Here is a 23,733-nt window from a genome sequence, read left to right as displayed (position 1 = left end):
GTGTGTTGTCTTTAAGTAGTGTGTTGTATTTAAGTAGTGTGTTGTCTTTAAGTAGTGTGGTGTCTTTAAGTAGTGTGTTGTATTTAAGTAGTGTGTTGTCTTTAAGTAGTGTGGTGTCTTTAAGTAGTGTGGTGTCTTTCTCTTATAGCTCCTAAGGTGCAGGTGTCTTTAAGTAGTGTGTTGTATTTAAGTAGTGTGGTGTCTTTCTCTTATAGCTCCTAAGGTGCAGGTGTCTTTAAGTAGTGTGGTGTCTTTCTCTTATAGCTCCTAAGGTGCAGGTGTCTTTAAGTAGTGTGTTGTATTTAAGTAGTGTGTTGTATTTAAGTAGTGTGTAATCATTGCTGATGCTTGTGGTGATCAAAGAATTTACCAAGTTGGCATCAATGAAGTTGGCATCAAGTTGGCATCTACTATATTCTACTCTACTCTACTATATTCTACTCTACTCTATTCTACTATATTCTACTCTACTCTGCTTTACTCTATTCTAATATGTTCTATTCTATTCTACTATATTCTACTCTACTCTATTCTACTCTACTATATTATACTCTACTCTACTATATTATACTCTACTCTATTATTCTCTACTCTACTATATTATACTCAACTCTATTATACTTTACTCTACTCTACTCTATTATACTCTGCTATACTATATTCTACTCTACTCTACTATATTATACTCTACTCTATTATACTCTACTCGACTATATTATACTCTACTCTATTATACTTTACTCTACTCTACTCTATTCTACTCTGCTATACTATATTCTACTATACTTTACTCTACTCTACTCTATTCTACTATATTCTACTCTACTATATTCTACTCTACTATATTCTATTCTACTCTACACTATTCTAAATGTACTCTACTTTAATTATACTCTATTCTACTCTATTCTAAATCTACTCTTCTCTATTCTACTATATTCTATTCTACTCTACTCTATTCTATTCTACTATATTCTATTCAACTCTACTCTATTCTATTCTACTCTATTCTAAATCTACTCTATTCTACTCTACTCTAATGAACTCTATTCTACTCTACTCTATGATATTCTACTCTACTATATTCTACTATATTCTACTCTATTCTATTCTACGCTTCTCTACTCTATTATATTCTACTCTACTCTATTCTACTCTACTCTATGCTTTTCTACTCTATTCTACTCTACTCTATTCTACTATATTCTACTCTACTCTATTCTATTCCACTCTATTCTATTCTACTCTATTCTACTCTACTCTAATGAACTCTATTCTACTCTATTCTACTCTACTCTACTATATTCTAATCTACTCTATTCTACTATATTCTACTCTATTCTACTCCACTCTATTCTATTCTACTCTATTCTAAATATACTCTATTCTACTCTACTCTAATGTACTCTATTCTACTCTATTCTACTCTAATCTACTCTATTCTATTCTACTCTATTCTACTCTACTCTATTCTACTATATTCTACTCTACTCTATTCTATTCCACTCTATTCTATTCTACTCAATTCTACTCTACTCTACTCTACTTTATTCTACTCTATTCTACTATATTCTACTCTACTCTACTCTACTCTATTCTACTATATTCTACTCTACTCTATTCTATTCCACTCTATTCTATTCTACTCTACTCTATTATATTCTACTCTATTCTACTATATTCTATTCTACTATATTCTACTCCACTCTATTCTATTCTACTCTATTCTAAATCTACTCTATTCTACTCTACTCTAATGTACTCTATTCTACTCTATTCTACTCTACTCTACTCTATTCTGTTCTACTCTACTCTATTCTACTATATTCTACTCTATTGTATTCTACTCTACTCTATTCTATTATATTCTACTCTACTATATTTGACTCTGCTATTTAAACAACTCTTTGGGAGGACATAATGAAATGTAAGAGAAAGGAACAAGAGAATACCTTATACCTTTCCCATCTATAGGTGCATGTAATGGTGATGGTCCATGTTGTTTCTGATACCCCCAGGTGTCCTAAAACAGAATCAGAAAGCTACATGGTCCATGTTGTTTCTGATACCCCCAGGTGTCCTAAAACAGAATCAGAAAGCTACATGGTCCATGTTGTTTCTGATACCCCCAGGTGTACATGGAGCATGTTGTTTTAATGGTAAATATCATAGACAAGAGACTATTAGGGGTTAAACAACACTGTGTAATCAGGTGGAACGTGGGAGGAACAAAATACCTTGTACTTTATTTCACAACTATAGGTGAATATAATGGTAGTGTAACCTACATAATAACCATGAATTAATCTATAGGTGAATATAATGGTAGTGTGACCTAAATCATAACCATGAATTAATCTACAGGTGAATGTAATGGTAGTGTAACCATTAATCTATAGGTGGATATAATGGTAGTGTAACCTAAATCATAACCATGAATTAATCTATAGGTGAATATAATGGTAGTGTAACCTACATCATAACCATTAATTAATCTATAGGTGAATATAATGGTAGTGTGACCTAAATCATAACCATTAATTAATATATAGGTGAATATAATGGTAGTGTGACCTAAATCATAACCATGAATTAATCTATAGGTGAATATAATGGTAGTGTGACCTACATAATAACCATGAATTAATCTATAGGTGAATATAATGGTAGTGTGACCTAAATCATAACCATGAATTAATCTATAGGTGAATATAATGGTAGTGTGACCTAAATCATAACCATGAATTAATCTATAGGTGAATATAATGGTAGTGTGACCTAAATCATAACCATGAATTAATCTATAGGTGAATATAATGGTAGTGTGCCATAAATCAGAACCATGAATTAATCTATAGGTGAATGTAATGGTAGTGTAACCATTAATCTATAGGTGAATTTAATGGTAGTGTAACCTAAATCATAACCATTAATTAATCTATAGGTGAATGCAATGGTAGTGTAACCTAAATCATAACCATGAATTAATCTATAGGTGAATATAATGGTAGTGTAACCATTAATCTATATGTGGATATAATGGTAGTGTAACCTAAATCATAACCATGAATTAATCTATAGGTGAATATAATGGTAGTGTAACCTAAATCATAACCATGAATTAATCTATAGGTGAATATAATGGTAGTGTGACCTAAATCATAACCATGAATTAATCTATAGGTGAATATAATGGTAGTGTGACCTAAATCATAACCATGAATTAATCTATAGGTGAATATAATGGTAGTGTGACCTAAATCATAACCATGAATTAATCTATAGGTGAATATAATGGTAGTGTGACCTAAATCATAACCATTAATTAATCTATAGGTGAATATAATGGTAGTGTGACCTAAATCATAACCATGAATTAATCTATAGGTGAATATAATGGTAGTGTAACCATTAATATATAGGTGAATATAATGGTAGTGTGACCTAAATCAGAACCATGAATTAATCTATAGGTGAATGTAATGGTAGTGTAACCATTAATCTATAGGTGAATTTAATGGTAGTGTGCCCTAAATCAGAACCATGAATTAATCTATAGGTGAATGTAATGGTAGTGTAACCATTAATCTATAGGTGAATTTAATGGTAGTGTAACCTAAATCATAACCATTAATTAATCTATAGGTGAATGCAATGGTAGTGTAACCTAAATCATAACCATGAATTAATCTATAGGTGAATATAATGGTAGTGTAACCATTAATCTATATGTGGATATAATGGTAGTGTAACCTAAATCATAACCATGAATTAATCTATAGGTGAATATAATGGTAGTGTGACCTAAATCATAACCATGAATTAATCTATAGGTGAATATAATGGTAGTGTGACCTAAATCATAACCATGAATTAATCTATAGGTGAATATAATGGTAGTGTGACCTAAATCATAACCATGAATTAATCTATAGGTGAATATAATGGTAGTGTGACCTAAATCATAACCATGAATTAATCTATAGGTGAATATAATGGTAGTGTAACCATTAATCTATAGGTGAATATAATGGTAGTGTAACCTAAATCATAACCATGAATTAATCTATAGGTGAATATAATGGTAGTGTAACCTAAATCATAACCATGAATTAATCTATAGGTGAATATAATGGTAGTGTAACCATTAATATATAGGTGAATATAATGGTAGTGTAACCTAAATCATAACCATGAATTAATCTATAGGTGAATATAATGGTAGTGTAACCAAAATTATGAATTATCTCTGCTATGAAACAGTTGTACATCAATGAAACCATATGAACAACTACATGATATCCCTACATACATGATATCACTACATACATGATATCCCTACATACATGATATCACTACATACATGATATCACTACATACATGATATCACTACATACATGATATCACCACATACATGATATCACTACATACATGATATCACTACATACGTGATATCCCTACATACATGATATCACTACATACATGATATCACTACATGATATCACTACATACATGATATCACTACATACATGATATCACTACATACATGATATCACTACATACATGATATCACTACATACATGATATCACTACATACATGATATCACTACATACATGATATCACCACATACATGATATCACTACATACATGATATCACCACATACATGACATCACTACATATGATACACTCCATACATGATATCACTACATACATGATATCACTACATACATGATATCACTACATACAGGATATCACTACATATATGATATCACTACATACATGACATCACTACATATGATACACTCCATACATGATATCACTACATACATGATATCACTACATACATGATATCACTACATACATGATATCACTACATACATGACATCACTACATACATGATATCACTACATACATGATATCACCACATACATGATATCACCACATACATGATATCACTACATACATGATATCACTACATACATGATATCACTACATACATGACATCACTACATATGATACACTACATACATGATATCACTACATACATGACATCACAACAAAAATACACTACATACATGATATCACTATATACATGATATCACTACATACATGATATCACTACATACATGATATCCCTACATACATGATATCACTACATATATGATATCACTACATACATGATATCACTACATACATGATATCACTACATACATGATATCACTACATACATGACATCACTACATATGATACACTACATACATGATATCACTACATACATGATATCACTACATACAGGATATCACTACATATATGATATCACTACATACATGACATCACTACATATGATACACTCCATACATGATATCACTACATACATGATATCACTACATACATGATATCACTACATACATGATATCACTACATACATGACATCACTACATATATGATATCACTACATACATGATATCACTACATACATGATATCACCACATACATGATATCACTACATACATGATATCACTACATACATGATATCACTACATACATGATATCACTACATACATGATATCACCACATACATGATATCACTACATACATGATATCACTACATACATGACATCACTACAAACATGATATCACTACATACATGATATCACTACATATGATATCACTACATACATGATATCCCTACATACATGATATCACTACATACATGATATCACTACATACATGATATCACTACATACATGACATCACTACATATGATACACTACATACATGATATCACTACATATGATATCACTACATACATGATATCCCTACATACATGATATCACTACATACATGACATCACTACATATGATACACTACATACATGATATCACTACATATGATATCACTACATACATGATATCCCTACATACATGATATCACTACATATATGATATCACTACATACATGATATCACTACATACATGATATCACTACATACATGACATCACTACATAGATGATATCCTACATACATGATATCACTGATATCACTACATAGATGACATCACTACATACATGACATCCCTACATACATGATATCCCTACTTACATGACTTGATACCAGAACGAGGGGATTATTCATGAACGTTATGGTCTCTGTGATCCGTCGTCTGAAAAGAACGACGACGGAAATACAAAAAAATATATATATATTTTCTCTAAATCGTTATCTCTAACGGCATGGTGTTTTAGAAAGATAGAGCTGCAGGAAATTACACCCCGTAAGTTAATTAGCTGTTCATAAACCTTCTATCCAATTCATTTCTACGTAGTTCTCGACACAATTATTACCTAGTAGTTGCCTAGCAACTAGTCATTATCTGGTAACAAACTGTTAACTACCTAGTAGCTAGCACTTGCCAATGAACGAGTATTACCTAGTCACTATTAACTACCCAGTAACTAGTAACTACCTAGTCAATATTAACTACCTAGTAACTAGTAATTACATGTAACTAGCAATTACCGAGTAACTATGAACTACCTAATAGCTAGTAATTACCTAGTAACTATTATCTACAGATTAACTAGTAATTACTATTAACTACCTAGTAACCAGTAATTAGCTAGTAAGTTTTAACTAACTAGGAATTAATTACCTAGTAACTATTAATTACATAGTAACTACCTAGCAGCTGGCAATTGCCTAGCATCTATTAACTAGCTAGTTCAGGAATGAAGAAGGCTTTGTAGAAGGAAGTGCAACCAGTCACAGATGTAAATTACTAGGATGACAAATAATACCTTTATTTAAAGGTGAGGTGATAGTAGTAGAATATACCCTTATTTAAAGGTGACGTGATATACCTTTATTTAAAAGTGAGGTGATAGAGTAGTAGAATATACCTTTATTTAAAGGTGAGGTGATAGAGTAGTAGAATATACCTTTATTTAAAGGTGAGGTGATAGTAGTAGAATATACCTTTATTTAAAGGTGAGGTGATAGTAGTAGAATATACCTTTATTTAAAGGTGAGGTGATAGTAGTAGAATATACCTTTATTTAAAGGTGAGGCAATAGAAGAGTAGAATATACCTTTATTTAAAGTGAGGCAATAGAAGAGTAGAATATACCTTTATTTAAAGTGAGGCCATCATGTTCATCGTATGAAGGAGACCAAGGTGCAGAGTGGTATGCGTACATTCTCTTTATTAAAAGAATGAACACTGAACAAACTAACAAAATAACAAATGAAACGTGAAGCTATACAATATAGTGCTGACAGGCAACTACACATAGACAAGATCCCACACCAGAAAGTGGGAAAAAGGCCTGCCTATATATGATCCCCAATCAGAGACAACGATAAACAGCTGTCTCTGATTGGGAACCATATCAGGCCAAAACAGACATACAAAACCCTAGACATACCAAAACCCTAGACATACCAAAACCCTAGACATACCAAAACCCTAGACATACAAAAACCCTAGACATACAAAAAACCCAAGACATACAAAACCCTAGACATACAAAACCCTAGACATACAAAAACCTAGACATACAAAAACCCTAGACATACAAAATCCTAGACATACAAAAACCCTAGACATACAAAACTCTAGACATACAAAAACCCTAGACATGCAAAAACCCTAGACATACAAAAACCATAGACATACAAAAACACTAGACATACAAAAACCTAGAGTACCCAACCTAGTCACACCCTGACCTAACCAAAATATATAGAAAACAGAGACATCTAAGGTCAGGGCGTAACAGAGGGGATAGTAGTAGGATATACCTTGATCAGTTGTTTTATTTTCTCTTGATCGGCTCCCAGTTTTAAATCAGGGTGATTAAGGTACTTGTACTACCGTCCAAAGCCTTCCATCATGGCCTGGCTCCCAGACTTTGACTCCCAGACTTTGGCTCCCAGACGCCGTTCTAATCGGTCCTGATAATCTCTGTCAAACTCAGATTTCTCTCTGTTGCTTTGCCAAACACAGGTCTCCTCTTCACTGGCCTCAGTGTGTCAGAGAAAACAGAAGAAGGAAGAGATGTGTCTTATATATTCTCTGTTCTCTTCCTTTCTCTGCTCTTCTTACTCTTGTTATTCTTCCTTTCTCTGTGCTGTCCTCGCTCTCTCCTCCTTTCTCTCCCCCTCTTCTGTTCTCTCCTCCCACTCTTCTGTTCTCTCCCCCTCTCCTCTCCCCCTCTTCTGTTCTCTCCTCCCCTCTTCTGTTCTTCCTCCCCCTCTTCTGTTCTCTCCCCCTCTCCTCCCCTCTTCTGTTCTCTTCTCCTCTCTTCTATTCTCTCTCCCCTCTTCTGTTCTCTCCTCCCACTCTTCTGTTCTCTCCCCTCTTCTGTTCTCTCCCCCTCTTCTGTTCTCTCCCCTCTCCTCTCCATCCCTCGTCTGTTCTCTCCTCCCCTCTTCTGTTCTCTCCTCCCACTCTTCTGTTCTCTCCCCCTCTTCTGTTCTCTCCCCCTCTCCTCTCCATCCCTCGTCTGTTCTCTCCTCCCCTCTTCTGTTCTCTCCTCCCCTCTTCTGTTCTCTCCTCTCTTCTGTTCTCTCCTCTCCTCTCCTCTCCTCCAGATCCAGTCTTGTGTAACAATCCGCCTGTAGCTGTCAGTGAATCAGACATAATTGCTGTTTTTTAGGTCCCTGATTAGTAAGAGCATCACTCTAGCGTCACTTGTGGCTGTTAATCATACCATTTAGATGTATTGATATGTTAGAAATGTAGTTAATTTACTTTCTTTGTACTTTCATTTGCTCATATTGTGTCCCTCTAATTCAGGGGTTCTCAGAGTGGATTCCACGGATGTATTGCTGAGGGTCCACAACCAGATCTCAATACAGTGGCTAGTGAAAGTATTCACCCCCCCTTGGCATTTTTTCTCTGTTGTTGCCTTACAACCTGGAATTAAAATAGATTTTTTTTTGGCAGTTCATATCATTTGATTTACACAACACGCCGACCACTTTGAAGATGCAAAATATTTTTTTTATTGTGAAACAAACAAGAAATAAGACAAAAAAAACTGAAAAATTGAGCTTGCAGAACTATTCATCCCCCCAAAGTCAATACTTTGTAGAGACACCTTTTGCAGCCAATACAGCTGTAAGTCTCTTGGGGTATGTCTCTATAAGCTTGGCACATCTAGCCACTGGGATGTTTGCCCATTCTTCAAGGCAAAACTGCTCCAGCTCCTTCAAGTTGGATGGGTTCCGCTGATGTACAGCAAAGTCATACCAATTGGATTGAGGTCTGGACTTTGACTAGGCCATTCCAAGTCATTTCAATGTTTCCCCTTAAACCATTCAAGTGTTGCTTTAGCAGTATGCTTAGGGTCATTGTCCTGCTGGAAGGTGATCCTCTGTCCCAGTCTCAAATCCCTGGAAGACTGAAACAGGTTTCCCCTCAATAATTTCCCTGTATTTAGCGCCATCCGTCATTCCTTCAATTCTGACCAGTTTCCCAGTCCCTGCTGATGAAAAACATCCTCACAGCATGATGCTGCCACCACCATGCTCTACTGTGGGGATGGTGTTCTCGGGGTGATGAAATGTGTTAGATTTGCGCCAGAAATAGCGTTTTCTTTGATGGCCAAAAAGCTACATTTTAGTCTCATCTGACCAGAGTACCTTCATCCATATGTTTGGGGAGTCTCCCACATGCCTTTTGGCGAAACACCAAGCGTGTTTGCTTATTCTTTTGCTATAGCAATGGCTTTTTTTCTGGCCACTCTTCCGTAAAGCCCAACTCTGTGGAGTGTATGGCTTAAAGTGGTCCTATGGACAGATACTCCAATCTCTGCTGTGGAGCTTTGCAGCTCCTTCAGGGTTATCTTTGGTCTCTTTGTTGCCTCTCTGATTAATGCCCTCCTTGCCTGGTTCGTGAGTTTTTGTGGGAGGCCCTCTTTTGGCAGGTTTGTTGTGCTGCCATATTCTTCCCATTTTTTAATAATGGATTTACGTGGGATGTTCAAAGTTTCTGATATTTTTTTGATAACCCACCCTGATCTGTACTTCTCCACATCTTTGTCCCTGACCTGTTTGGAGAGCTCCTTGGTCTTCATGGTGCTGCTTGCTTGGTGGTGCCCGTTGCTTAGTGGTGTTGCAGACTCTGGGGCCTTTTAGAAGAGGTGTATATTTACTGTCATGTGACACTTAGATTGCACACAGGTGGACTTTATTTAACTAACTATGTGACTTCTGAAGGTAATTGGTTGCACCAGATCTTGTTCATCGACTTCATAGCAAAGTGGGGGTTTAAAACAGGTTACTTTTTTACATTTAACTTCACCAATTTAAACTATTTTGTGTCCATTACATTAAATCCATTATATCCACAATCCATTGCATTACATTAAATCCAAATATATATTTTTTTAAATTACATGTTGTAATGCAACTGTTATAAAGTCTGTGTGAGCTGGTGGTGGAGGAGTCAGGCGCAGGTTCCTTCCCTAAATATCTGTTATCCCATTGTGTTCCTTGGTGGTGGAGTCTGTCCAGGACTGCCCATTGGTTCCTGTTATAAAGTCTGTCAGCCCATTGGTTCCTTCCCTATATGAGTCAAAAACCCATTGGTCAGGCTTCAGGACAGCAGATATGTCCATATTGGTTGGAGGAGTCAGGCCCAGCAGATATGTCCCTCCCATTGGTTCCTTCCCTATATATGTCCCTCCCATTGGTTCCTTCCCTAAAAACATATTTACTCAAACAAATACAACGCAATAATGCGAGCCCACAATAACGGACCGTATTACTCACAAACAAACATGGGGGAACAGAGGTTTAAATAATGAAAAGGTCATTGGGGAATTGAAACCAGGCGTGTAAGACAAAACAAATGGAAAATGAAAAGTGGATCAGTTCTGTCCACACATTTCCTATAGGATTGAGGTCAGTGCTTTGTGATGACCACTCCAATAGCTTGACTTTGACTTGTCCTTAAGCCATTTTGCCACAACTTTGGAAGTATGCTTGGGGTCATTGTCCATTTGGAAGACGCATTTGCGACCAAGCTTTAACTTCCTGACTGATGTCTTGAGATGTTGCTTAAATATATCCACATAATTTTCCTCCCTCATGATGCCATTTATTTTGGGAAGTGCAGCAGTCCCTCCTGGAGCAGTGGCTTCTTCCTTGTTGAGCAGCCTTTCAGGTTATGTCGATACTCATTTTACTGTGGATATAGATACTTTGTATCGGTTTCCTCCAGCATCTTCACAAGGTCCTTTGCTGTTGTTCTGGGATTGATTTGCACTTTTCTCACTAAGTACATTCATCTTTAAGAGACAGACCGCATATCCTTCCTGAGCGGTATGATGGCTGCGTGGTCCCATGGTGTTTATAGTTGCGTACTATTGTTTATACAGATGAACGTGGTACCTTCAAGCGTTTGGAAATTGACTCTTCCAGTCATCTTTGCAGGACGGCCACTCCTAGGGAGAGTAGCAACAGTGCTGAACTTTCTCCATTCATAGACGATTTGTCTTACCGTGGACTGATGAACATCAAGGCTTTAAGAGATACTTTTGTAACCCTTTCCAGCTTTATGCAAGTCAACAGTTTTTATTCTTAATCTTTCTTCTGACATCTCTTTTGTTCGAGGCATGGTTCACATCAGGCAATGCTTCTTGTGAATAGCAAACTCAAATTGTGTGAGTGTTTTTTTTTTATAGGACAGGGCAGCTCGAACCAACATCTCCAATCGCATCTTATTGATTGGACTCCAGGTTAGCTGACTCCTGACTCCAATTCGCTTTTGGAGAAGTCATTAGTGGGTTCACATACTTTTTTCAACACACACTGAATGTTAAATGATGTATTCAATATAGACAGAAAAATACAATAATTTGTGTGTTATTAGTTTTAGCAGACTGTGTTTGTCTATTGTTGTGACTTAAGATCTGATCAAATTTGACCAATTGATGCAGAAATCCAGGTAATTCCAAAGGGTTCACATACTGTTTCCTGCCACTGTATATACTGTACTAGGTGGTGTCAGAGGAAGGCCCCATACAATTATCAGAGACCCCAGTCACCCTAGTTATAAACGGTTCTATCTGCTACCACACAGCAAGCGGTACCAGAGCGCCAATGTCCAAAAGGCTCCTCAACAGCTTCTACCCCCCCCACCAAGCCATAAAACTGCTGAAAAATTAATCAAATGGCCACCCATACTATTTACATAGTTTTTACACTACTGCTACTCACTGTTTATTTACTCTGCATAGTCACTTTACAAATGACCTCGACTAACCTGTACCCCTGCACATTGACTCAGTACCGATACCCCCTGTATATAGCCTCATTATTGTTGTGTAAATGTATGTTACTTTTTGATTGATTGTTTATTTAGTATTTTATTAATTATGTTTCTTGAACTGCATTGTTGGTTAAGGGCTTTTAAGTTGCATTTCACAGTATGGTTGTATTCCGCGCATGTGACAAATACAATTGTATTTGATTTGGGCCTGAGGTATCTGGGAGTTTAGATGTGTTGTGTGTTGAGCCTGAGATATCTGGGAGTTTAGATGTGTTGAGTCTGAGATATCTGGGAGTTGTGTTGAGTCTGAGATATCTTGGAGTTTAGAGGGGTTGAGCCTGGGGTATCTGGGAGTTTAGATGTGTTGAGCCTGAGGTATCTGGGAGTTTAGATGGGTTGAGTCTGAGGTATCTGGGAGTTTAGATGTGTTGAGCCTGAGGTATCTGGGAGTTTAGAGGGGTTGAGCCTGAGATATCTGGGAGTTTAGATGTGTTGAGCCTGAAGTATCCGGGAGTTTAGATGTGTTGAGCCTGAAGTATCCGGGAGTTTAGATGTGTTGAGCCTGAGGTATCTGGGAGTTTAGATGTGTTGAGCCTGAGGTATCTGGGAGTTTAGATGTGTTGAGTCTGAGATATCTGGGAGTTGTGTTGAGTCTGAGATATCTGGGAGATGTGTTGAGCCTGAGGTATCTGGGAGTTTAGATGTGTTGTGTGTTGAGCCTGAGGTATCTGGGAGTTTAGATGTGTTGTGTGTTGAGCCTGAGGTATCTGGGAGTTTAGATGTGTTGTGTGTTGAGCCTGAGGTATCTGGGAGTTTAGATATGTTGAGCCTGAGGTATCTGGGAGTTTAGATGTGTTGAGCCTGAGGTATCTGGGAGTTTAGATGTGTTGAACCTGAGGTTTCTGGGAGTTTAGATGTGTTGAGTCTGAAGTATCTGGGAGTTTAGATGTGTTGAGTCTGATGTATCTGGGAGTTTAGATGTGTTGAGCCTGAGATACTACTCTATGATAATACATTAACATGGCTATAACCCTAATGTCATGGTAGATAGGTCCCCAGATCCTCTAAAGGTTATACAGCTGCACCATCGAGAGCATCCTGACTGGTTGCATCACCGCCTTGAATGGCAACTGCTCGGCATCTGACTGTAAGGCGCTACATTTAGTAAATGTTTTCTTGAAACTGCATTGTTGGTTAAGGGCTTGTGTTACGATGTGCGCTGAGAATCAGGAAGCAAGTTCAGTGAGAGGAACATAATACAAAACAAGAAACTCAAACAGCAGACAGACAGGAAACTGAAACAGAAACAATAACGTCTGGGGAAGGAACCAATGGGAGTGACAGATATAGGGAAGGAACCAATGGGAGGGACATATATAGGGAAGGAACCAATGGGAGTGACAGATATAGGGAAGGAACCAATGGGAGGGACAGATATAGGGAAGGAACCAATGGGAGGGACATATATAGGGAAGGAACCAATGGGAGGGACATATATAGGGAAGGAACCAATGGGAGGGACATATATAGGGAAGGAACCAAAGGGAGTGACAGATATAGGGAAGGAACCAATGGGAGTGACAGATATAGGGAAGGAACCAAAGGGAGGGACATATATAGGGAAGGAACCAATGGGAGTGACAGATATAGGGAAGGAACCAATGGGAGGGACATATATAGGGAAGGAACCAAAGGGAGTGACAGATATAGGGAAGGAACCAATGGGAGTGACAGATATAGGGAAGGAACCAAAGGGAGGGACATATATAGGGAAGGAACCAATGGGAGTGACAGATATAGGGAAGGAACCAATGGGAGGGACATATATAGGGAAGGAACCAATGGGAGGGACATATATAGGGAAGGAACCAATGGGAGGGACATATATAGGGAAGGAACCAAAGGGAGGGACATGTATAGGGAAGGAACCAAAGTGAGGGACATATATAGGGAAGGAACCAATGGGAGGGACATATAGGGAAGGAACCAATGGGAGGGAGATGTATAGGGAAGGAACCAAAGGGAGGGACATATATAGGGAAGGAACCAATGGGAGGGACATATATAGGGACGGAACCAATGGGAGGGACATGTATAGGGAAGGAACCAAAGGGAGAGACATATATAGGGAAGGAACCAAAGGGAGTGACATATATAGGGAAGGAACCAATGGGAGGGACATATATAGGGAAGGAACCAAAGGGAATGACATATATAGGGAAGGAACCAAAGGGAGTGACATATATAGGGAAGGAACCAAAGGGAGTGACAGATATAGGGAAGGAACCAATGGGAGGGACATATATAGGGAAGGAACCAAAGGGAGTGACATATATAGGGAAGGAACCAAAGGGAGAGACATATATAGGGAAGGAACCAATGGGAGGGACATATATAGGGAAGTAACCAAAGGGAGAGACATATATAGGGAAGGAACCAAAGGGAGTGACATATATAGGGAAGGAACCAATGGGAGGGACATATATAGGGAAGGAACCAAAGGGAGGGACATATGTAGGGAAGGATCCACAGGGAGAGACATATATAGGGAAGGAACCAAAGGGAGGGACATATATAGGGAAGGAACCAAAGGGAGGGACATATATAGGGAAGGAACCAAAGGGAGTGACATATATAGGGAAGGAACCAAAGAGAGAAACATATATAGGGAAGGAACCAAACGGAGTGACATATATAGGGAAGGAACCAAAGGGAGGGACATATATAGGGAAGGAACCAAAGGGAGAGACATATATAGGGAAGGAACCAAAGGGAGTGACATATATAGGGAAGGAACCAAAGGGAGAGACATATATAGGGATGGAACCAAAGGGAGAGACATATATAGGGAAGGAACCAAAGGGAGTGACATATACAGGGAAGGAATCAAAGGGAACCAAAGGGAGATACATATATAGGGAAGGAACCAAAGGGAGTGACATGTATAGGGAAGGAACCAAAGGGAGTGACATATATAGGGAAGGAACCAAAGGGAGGGACATATATAGGGAAGGAACCAAAGGGAGACACATATATTGGGAAGGAACCAAAGGGAGGGACATATATAGGGAAGGAACCAAAGGGAGACACATATATTGGGAAGGAACCAAAGGGAGGGACATATATAGGGAAGGAACCAAGGAGAGTGATATATAGGGAAGGAACCAAAGGGAGAGATATATATAGGGAAGGAACCAAAGGGAGTGACATATATAGGGAAGGAACCAAGGAGAGTGATATATAGGGAAGGAACCAAAGGGAGTGACATATATATAGGGAAGGAACCAAAGGGAGTGACATATATAGGGAAGGAACCAAAGGGAGTGACATATATAGGGAAGGAACCAAAGGGAGAGATATATATAGGGAAGGAACCAAGGAGAGTGATATATAGGGAAGGAACCAAAGGGAGAGATATATATAGGGAAGGAACCAATAGGGAAGGAACCAATGGGAGGGACAGATATAGGGAAGGAACAATGGGAGGGACATATATAGGGAAGGAACCAATGGGAGGGACATATATAGGGAAGGAACCAAAGGGAGTGACAGATATAGGGAAGGAACCAATGGGGGACAGATATAGGGAAGGAACCAAAGGGAGGGACATATATAGGGAAGGAACCAACCATATAGGGAAGGAACCAATGGGAGGGACAGATATAGGGAAGGAACCAAAGGGGAGTGACAGATATAGGGAAGGAACCAATGGGGAACCAAAGGGAGTGACAGATATAGGGAAGGAACCAAAGGGAGGGACATATATAGGGAAGGAACCAATGGGAGTGACAGATATAGGGAAGGAACCAATGGGAGGGACATATATAGGGAAGGAACCAATGGGAGGGACATATATAGGGAAGGAACCAATGGGAGGGACATATATATGGAAGGAACCAAAGGGAGGGACATGTATAGGGAAGGAACCAAAGTGAGGGACATATATAGGGAAGGAACCAATGGGAGGGACATATATAGGGAAGGAACCAATGGGAGGGAGATGTATAGGGAAGGAACCAAAGGGAGGGACATATATAGGGAAGGAACCAATGGGAGGGACATATATAGGGACGGAACCAATGGGAGGGACATGTATAGGGAAGGAACCAAAGGGAGAGACATATATAGGGAAGGAATCAAAGGGAGTGACATATATAGGGAAGGAACCAATGGGAGGGACATATATAGGGAAGGAACCAAAGGGAATGACATATATAGGGAAGGAACCAAAGGGAGTGACATATATAGGGAAGGAACCAAAGGGAGTGACAGATATAGGGAAGGAACCAATGGGAGGGACATATATAGGGAAGGAACCAAAGGGAGTGACATATATAGGGAAGGAACCAAAGGGAGAGACATATATAGGGAAGGAACCAATGGGAGGGACATATATAGGGAAGGAACCAATGGGAGGGACATATATAGGGAAGGAACCAAAGGGAGGGACATATGTAGGGAAGGATCCACAGGGAGAGACATATATAGGGAAGGAACCAAAGGGAGGGACATATATAGGGAAGGAACCAAAGGGAGGGACATATATAGGGAAGGAACCAATGGGAGGGACATATATAGGGAAGGAACCAAAGAGAGAAACATATATAGGGAAGGAACCAAACGGAGTGACATATATAGGGAAGGAACCATATAGGGAAAAGGGAGGGACATATATAGGGAAGGAACCAAAGGAGAGACATATATAGGGAAGGAACCAAAGGAGAGACATATATAGGGATGGAACCAAAGGGAGAGACATATATAGGGAAGGAACCAAAGGGAGTGACATATACAGGGGGAAGGAACCAAAGGGAACCAAAGGGAGATACATATATAGGGAAGGAACCAAAGGGAGTGACATGTATAGGGAAGGAACCAAAGGGAGTGACATATATAGGGAAGGAACCAAAGGGAGGGACATATATAGGGAAGGAACCAAAGGGAGTGACATATATATAGGGAAGGAACCAAAGGGAGTGACATATATAGGGAAGGAACCAAAGGGAGTGACATATATAGGGAAGGAACCAAAGGGAGAGATATATATAGGGAAGGAACCAAGGAGAGTGATATATAGGGAAGGAACCAAAGGGAGAGATATATATAGGGAAGGAACCAATGGGAGGGACAGATATAGGGAAGGAACCAATGGGAGGGACATATATAGGGAAGGAACCAATGGGAGGGACATATATAGGGAAGGAACCAAAGGGAGTGACAGATATAGGGAAGGAACCAATGGGAGTGACAGATATAGGGAAGGAACCAAAGGGAGGGACATATATAGGGAAGGAACCAATGGGAGTGACAGATATAGGGAAGGAACCAATGGGAGGGACATATATAGGGAAGGAACCAAAGGGAGTGACAGATATAGGGAAGGAACCAATGGGAGTGACAGATATAGGGGAATCAAGGAACCAAAGGGAGGGACATATATAGGAAGGAACCAAGGGAGTGACAGTATAGGGAAGGAACCAATGGGAGGGACATATATAGGGAAGGAACCAATGGGAGGGACATGTATAGGGGAAGGAACCAAAGGGGAGACACATATAGGGAAGGAACCAAAGGGGGACATATATAGGGAAGGAACCAATGGGAGGGACATAGTATAGGGAAGGAACCAAAGGGAATGACATATATAGGGAAGGAACCAAAGGGAGTGACAGATATAGGGAAGGAACCAATGGGAGGGACATATATAGGGAAGGAACCAAAGGGAGTGACATATATAGGGAAGGAACCAAAGGGAGAGACATATATAGGGAAGGAACCAATGGGAGGGACATATATAGGGAAGTAACCAAAGGGAGAGACATATATAGGGAAGGAACCAAAGGGATGACATATATAGGGAAGGAACCAATGGGAGGGACATATAGGGAAGGAACCAAAGGGGAGGGACATATGTAGGGAAGGATCCACAGGGAGAGACATATATAGGGAAGGAACCAAAGGGAGGGACATATATAGGGAAGGAACCAAAGGGAGGGACATATATAGGGAAGGAACCAAAGGGAGTGACATATATAGGGAAGGAACCAAAGAGAGAAACATATATAGGGAAGGAACCAAACGGAGTGACATATATAGGGAAGGAACCAAAGGGAGGGACATATATAGGGAAGGAACCAAAGGGAGAGACATATATAGGGAAGGAACCAATGGGAGTGACATATATAGGGAAGGAACCAAAGGGAGAGACATATATAGGGATGGAACCAAAGGAGAGACATATATAGGGAAGGAACCAAAGGGAGTGACATATACAGGGAAGGAATCAAAGGGAACCAAAGGGAGATACATATATAGGGAAGGAACCAAAGGGAGTGACATGTATAGGGAAGGAACCAAAGGGAGTGACATATATAGGGAAGGAACCAAAGGGAGGGACATATATAGGGAAGGAACCAAAGGGAGACACATATATTGGGAAGGAACCAAAGGGAGGGACATATATAGGGAAGGAACCAAAGGGAGACACATATATTGGGAAGGAACCAAAGGGAGGGACATATATAGGGAAGGAACCAAGGAGAGTGATATATAGGGAAGGAACCAAAGGGAGAGATATATATAGGGAAGGAACCAAAGGGAGTGACATATATAGGGAAGGAACCAAGGAGAGTGATATATAGGGAAGGAACCAAAGGGAGTGACATATATATAGGGAAGGAACCAAAGGGAGTGACATATATAGGGAAGGAACCAAAGGGGAGTGACATATATAGGGAAGGAACCAAAGGGAGAGATATATATAGGGAAGGAACCAAAGGGAGTGACATATATAGGGAAGGAACCAAAGGGAGTGACATATATATAGGGAGGGAACCAAAGGGAGTGACATATATAGGGAAGGAACCAAAGGGAGAGACATATATAGGGAAGGAACCAAAGGGAGGGACATATATAGGGAAGGAACCAAAGGGAGTGACATATATATAATGTATATATACATATAGACACACACAGTGGGGCAAAAAAGTATTTAGTCAGCCACCAATTATGCAAGTTCCCCCACTTAAAAAGATGAGAGAGGCCTGTAATTTTCATCATAGGTACACTTCAACTATGACAGACAACATTAAATCCAGGAAATCACATTGTAGGATTTTTTACGAATTTATTTGCAAATGATGGTGGAAAATAAGCTTGTAAGTAATCATTTCAAGGTATTCGTGTTGAATTCGGTACGTGTGACAAAGGCTTTAAAAGGCTTTAAAACGACAATGTTTTCTCTAAAATTGCAGGGTATTAGCTAGCAACAACAACATCTCTCTACCCCGTGACAAAATGTGTAGAATTGCAGGTACATTTGCTGGAAAACTTCGATGCCATTAGACAGGCCTTTAAAATGTTCCTTCCTCAGTGCCCAGGAACATGGTGGGTCCAGCCAAACACTGCCATGGTTATAGTAAAACTCTTTCTATGTTATTTTATCTCAAGTTGTGTTCTGATTATTTAATAACAGGGAGGGGGGGGGGTTACACTGATGAATTTACTATCACAAAAGGTGTCCCCGCACCCAAGACGGTTGAGAACACCTGCTCTGATTGGACTAAATTTGGGACTGTAAGTCTTTGTTCTTTGGAGTTTCACTAATGTTCTGTGGAGATGTGATGTTCTGGTGTGTCGGGCTCCTCCATGAGATGCTTTAAATAACTGAAGATTAACGACACAAATAGGCATCAATACTGGCTGTCTGATTTGACAGGACATTTGTCTCAACGTAATGGTTACGGTTGTACTGCCCCTTAGCTCCAGTTCACTGTGAAATGTGTTTGACAGTAATCTGATTCACTCTACCAGCTGGTTCATGGGTAATCTTTCCCATAGTTCACTGTGAAATGTGTATGACAGTAATCTGATTCACTGTACCAGCTGGTTCATGGGTAATCTTTCCCATAGTTCACTGTGATATGTGTTTATGACAGTAATCTGATTCACTGTACCAGCTGGTTCATGGGTAATCTTTCCCATAGTTCACTGTGATAGGTGTTTATGACAGTAATCTGATTCACTGTACCAGCTGGTTCATGGGTAATCTTTCCCATAGTTCACTGTGATATGTGTATGACAGTAATCTGATTCACTGTACCAGCTGGTTCATGGGTAATCTTTCCCATAGTTCACTGTGATAGGTGTTTATGACAGTAATCTGATTCACTGTACCAGCTGGTTCATGGGTAATCTTTCCCATAGTTCACTGTGATATGTGTATGACAGTAATCTGATTCACTGTACCAGCTGGTTCATGGGTAATCTTTCCCATAGTTCACTGTGATAGGTGTTTATGACAGTAATCTGATTCACTCTACCAGCTGGTTCATGGGTAATCTTTCCCATAGTTCACTGTGATATGTGTATGACAGTAATCTGATTCACTCTACCAGCTGGTTCATGGGTAATCTTTCCCATAGTTCACTGTGATATGTTTATGACAGTAATCTGATTCACTGTACCAGCTGGTTCATGGGTAATCTTTCCCATAGTTCACTGTGATAGGTGTTTATGACAGTAATCTGATTCACTGTACCAGCTGGTTCATGGGTAATCTTTCCCATAGTTCACTGTGATAGGTGTTTATGACAGTAATCTGATTCACTCTACCAGCTGGTTCATGGGTAATCTTTCCCATAGTTCACTGTGATAGGTGTTTATGACAGTAATCTGATTCACTCTACCAGCTGGTTCATGGGTAATCTTTCCCATAGTTCACTGTGATATGTGTATGACAGTAATCTGATTCACTGTACCAGCTGGTTCATGGGTAATCTTTCCCATAGTTCACTGTGATAGTTTTACGACAGTAATCTGATTCACTGTACCAGCTGGTTCATGGGTAATCTTTCCCATAGTTCACTGTGATATGTGTATGACAGTAATCTGATTCACTGTACCAGCTGGTTCATGGGTAATCTTTCCCATAGTTCACTGTGATATGTGTGTGACAGTAATCTGATTCACTGTACCAGTCAATTCTTGGGGTGGCAGGGTAGCCTAGTGGTTAGAGCGTTGGACTAGTAACCGGAAGGTTGCAAGTTCAAACCCCCGAGCTGACAAGGTACAAATCTGTCGTTCTGCCCCTGAACAGGCAGTTAACACACTGTTCCTAGGCCGTCATTGTAAGATAAGAATTTGGGTAATCTTTCCCATAGTTCACTGTGAAATATATATATATATATGTCTGTGTATTGGCCTGTGTGTGGTGCAGGTGTGTTCCTCCCCCTAGCCGTGGCGTGTGGCGTGCAGATGCCTCATGTGTCTCCCTGTGTGTGGTGCAGGTGTGTTCCTCCCCCTAGCCGTGGCGTGTGGCGTGCAGATGCCTCATGTGTCTCCCTGTGTGTGTGTGTGTGTGTTCCTCCCCCTAGCCGTGGCGTGTGGCGTGCCCACAGCGCCGCTGAATGGAGGCGTCCAGGCTGTTGATTACTCCGTGGCAGCACGATTAACCTACTTCTGCAACAACGGCTTCAGGCTCTCCTCCAAGGATCTCACCGCCACCGTCTGCCAGCCTGACGGCACATGGAGCAACCACAACAAGATACCTCGCTGCCCAGGTAGGAAGGGAGATACGATTAACACACACACTCATGGAGCAACCACAACATAATACCCAGCTGCCCAGGTAGGAAGGGAGATACGATTAACACACACACTCATGGAGTAACCACAACAAGATACCAGACTGCCCAGGTAGGAAGGGAGATGCAATTAACACACACACTCATGGAGTAACCACAACAAAATACCTCGCAGCCCAAGAGTTTTTTCACCCCTGTCTGTGTTGGTTTGTTCTTTGTGTTTGTGGTCCCACAGTGGTGGTCTGCCCCAGTTTGGGCTCCTTCTCTCTGGACCATGAGTTTACTATTCTTTGTGTTTGTGGTCCCACAGTGGTGGTCTGCCCCAGTCTGGGCTCCTTCTCTCTGGACCATGAGTTTACTATTCTTTGTGTTTGTGGTCCCACAGTGGTGGTCTGCCCCAGTCTGGGTTCCTTCTCTCTGGACCACGGGAAGTGGACGATCGTCAACGGGTCCAGCTATGAGTTCAGAACCAAGGTGGTCTTCAGCTGTAACCCGGGTTACTACCGGCTCGGTCCCGCCCACATCCAGTGCCTGGCCAATGGGGCGTGGAGCTGGCGGAACGAACGACCTCGATGCAGAAGTGGGTGGTGACATTTTACCACTGAAGACTTGATCTCGTCTTGATCAAGTCTTCGTTGTGTAGAGATCGTCTCTGTGTTGTCATGGGAACTATTGTAGGAGAGTCTTGAATAGATTCAGATTGTTTTCTCTTTGAACGTGTGTGTGTGTGTGTGTGTGTGTGTGTGTGTGTGTGTGTGTGTGTCTGTGTGTGTGTGTGTGTCTCTGTGTGTGTCTCTGTGTGTGTGTGTGTGTGTGTGTCTGTGTGTGTGTGTGTCTCGGTGTGTGTGTGTGTGTGTGTGTGTGTGTGTGTGTGTGTGTGTGTGTGTGTGTGTGTGTGTCTCTGTGTGTGTGTGTGTGTCTGTGTGTGTCTGTGTGTGTGTGTGTGTGTGTCTGTGTGTGTGTGTGTGTGTGTGTGTCTCTGTGTGTGTGTGTGTGTGTGTGTGTGTGTGTGTGTGTGTGTGTGTGTGTGTGTGTGTGTGTGTGTGTGTGTGTGTGTGTGTGTGTGTGTGTGTGTGTGTGTGTCTCTGTGTGTGTGTGTGTGTGTGTGTGTGTGTGTGTGTGTGTGTGTGTGTGTGTGTGTGTGTGTGTGTGTGTGTGTGGTGAGAGTATTGAATAGGTATTGATCCATTCAGTAATGATTTAAAACAGGTCTCTATACAGGGCACCTACATTAGAACGTTGAAGGTGTTGAACACAAAGAGAACAGTCATCCAGCTGTGGAAGATGAGTTCTGTTTTATCTCACTGGGGTCAGTGGGGAAGATGTAAATTACTGTTGACATGACACAGTAAGCCAACTATCTCCTCTGCTCTCCACTGTTTATCTCTCTCTCTCTCTGTTGTCCTCTGTCTGTCTCTCTCTCTCTCTCTCTCTCTCTGCTCTCCCCTGTCTCTCTCCCATGTCTCTCTCTCTCTCTGCTCCCCCTCTCTCTCTCTCTCTCTCTCTCTCTCTCTCTCTCTCTGCTTCCCCCTCTCTCTCTCTCTCCCTCTCTCCCATGTCTCTCTCTCTCTCTCTCTCTGGTCTCACCTGTCTGTCTCTCTCTCTCTGCTCTCCCCTGTCTCTCTCTTTCTCTCTGCTCTCCCCGGTCTCTCTCTCTCTCTCTCTCTCTGGTCTCACCTGTCTGTCTCTCTCTCCCTCTGCTCTCTCCTGTCTGTCTCTCTCTGCTCTCCCCTGTCTCTCTCTCTCTCTCTGCTCTCCCCTGTCTCTCTCTCTCTCTGCTCTCCCCTGTCTCTCTCTCTCTCTCTCTGCTCTCCCCTGTCTCTCTCTCTGCTCTCCCCTGTCTCTCTCTCTCTCTGCTCTCCCCTGTCTC

At 40.5% G+C, this 23,733-nt stretch overlaps 1 protein-coding gene across 1 annotated transcript in view; it reads left to right on the top strand.

Moving 5' to 3' along the window:
* Positions 1 to 23,733, top strand: part of LOC135574921 (CUB and sushi domain-containing protein 3-like) — a 238,878-nt gene that overhangs the window by 44,197 nt on the left and 170,948 nt on the right. Inside the window, exons 6-7 of the mRNA XM_065027041.1 lie at positions 21,654 to 21,839; positions 22,249 to 22,443. Of these exons, the coding sequence (XP_064883113.1) occupies positions 21,654 to 21,839; positions 22,249 to 22,443 (381 nt within the window). The remainder of the gene's footprint in view (positions 1 to 21,653; positions 21,840 to 22,248; positions 22,444 to 23,733) is intronic.

The sequence above is a fragment of the Oncorhynchus nerka genome, linkage group LG14, assembly GCF_034236695.1.
Source record: "Oncorhynchus nerka isolate Pitt River linkage group LG14, Oner_Uvic_2.0, whole genome shotgun sequence".
Lineage (NCBI taxonomy): Eukaryota > Metazoa > Chordata > Actinopteri > Salmoniformes > Salmonidae > Oncorhynchus > Oncorhynchus nerka.
The sequence above is the reverse complement of the archived record's forward strand: the minus strand, read 5'-3'. Positions and strand labels throughout refer to the sequence as shown.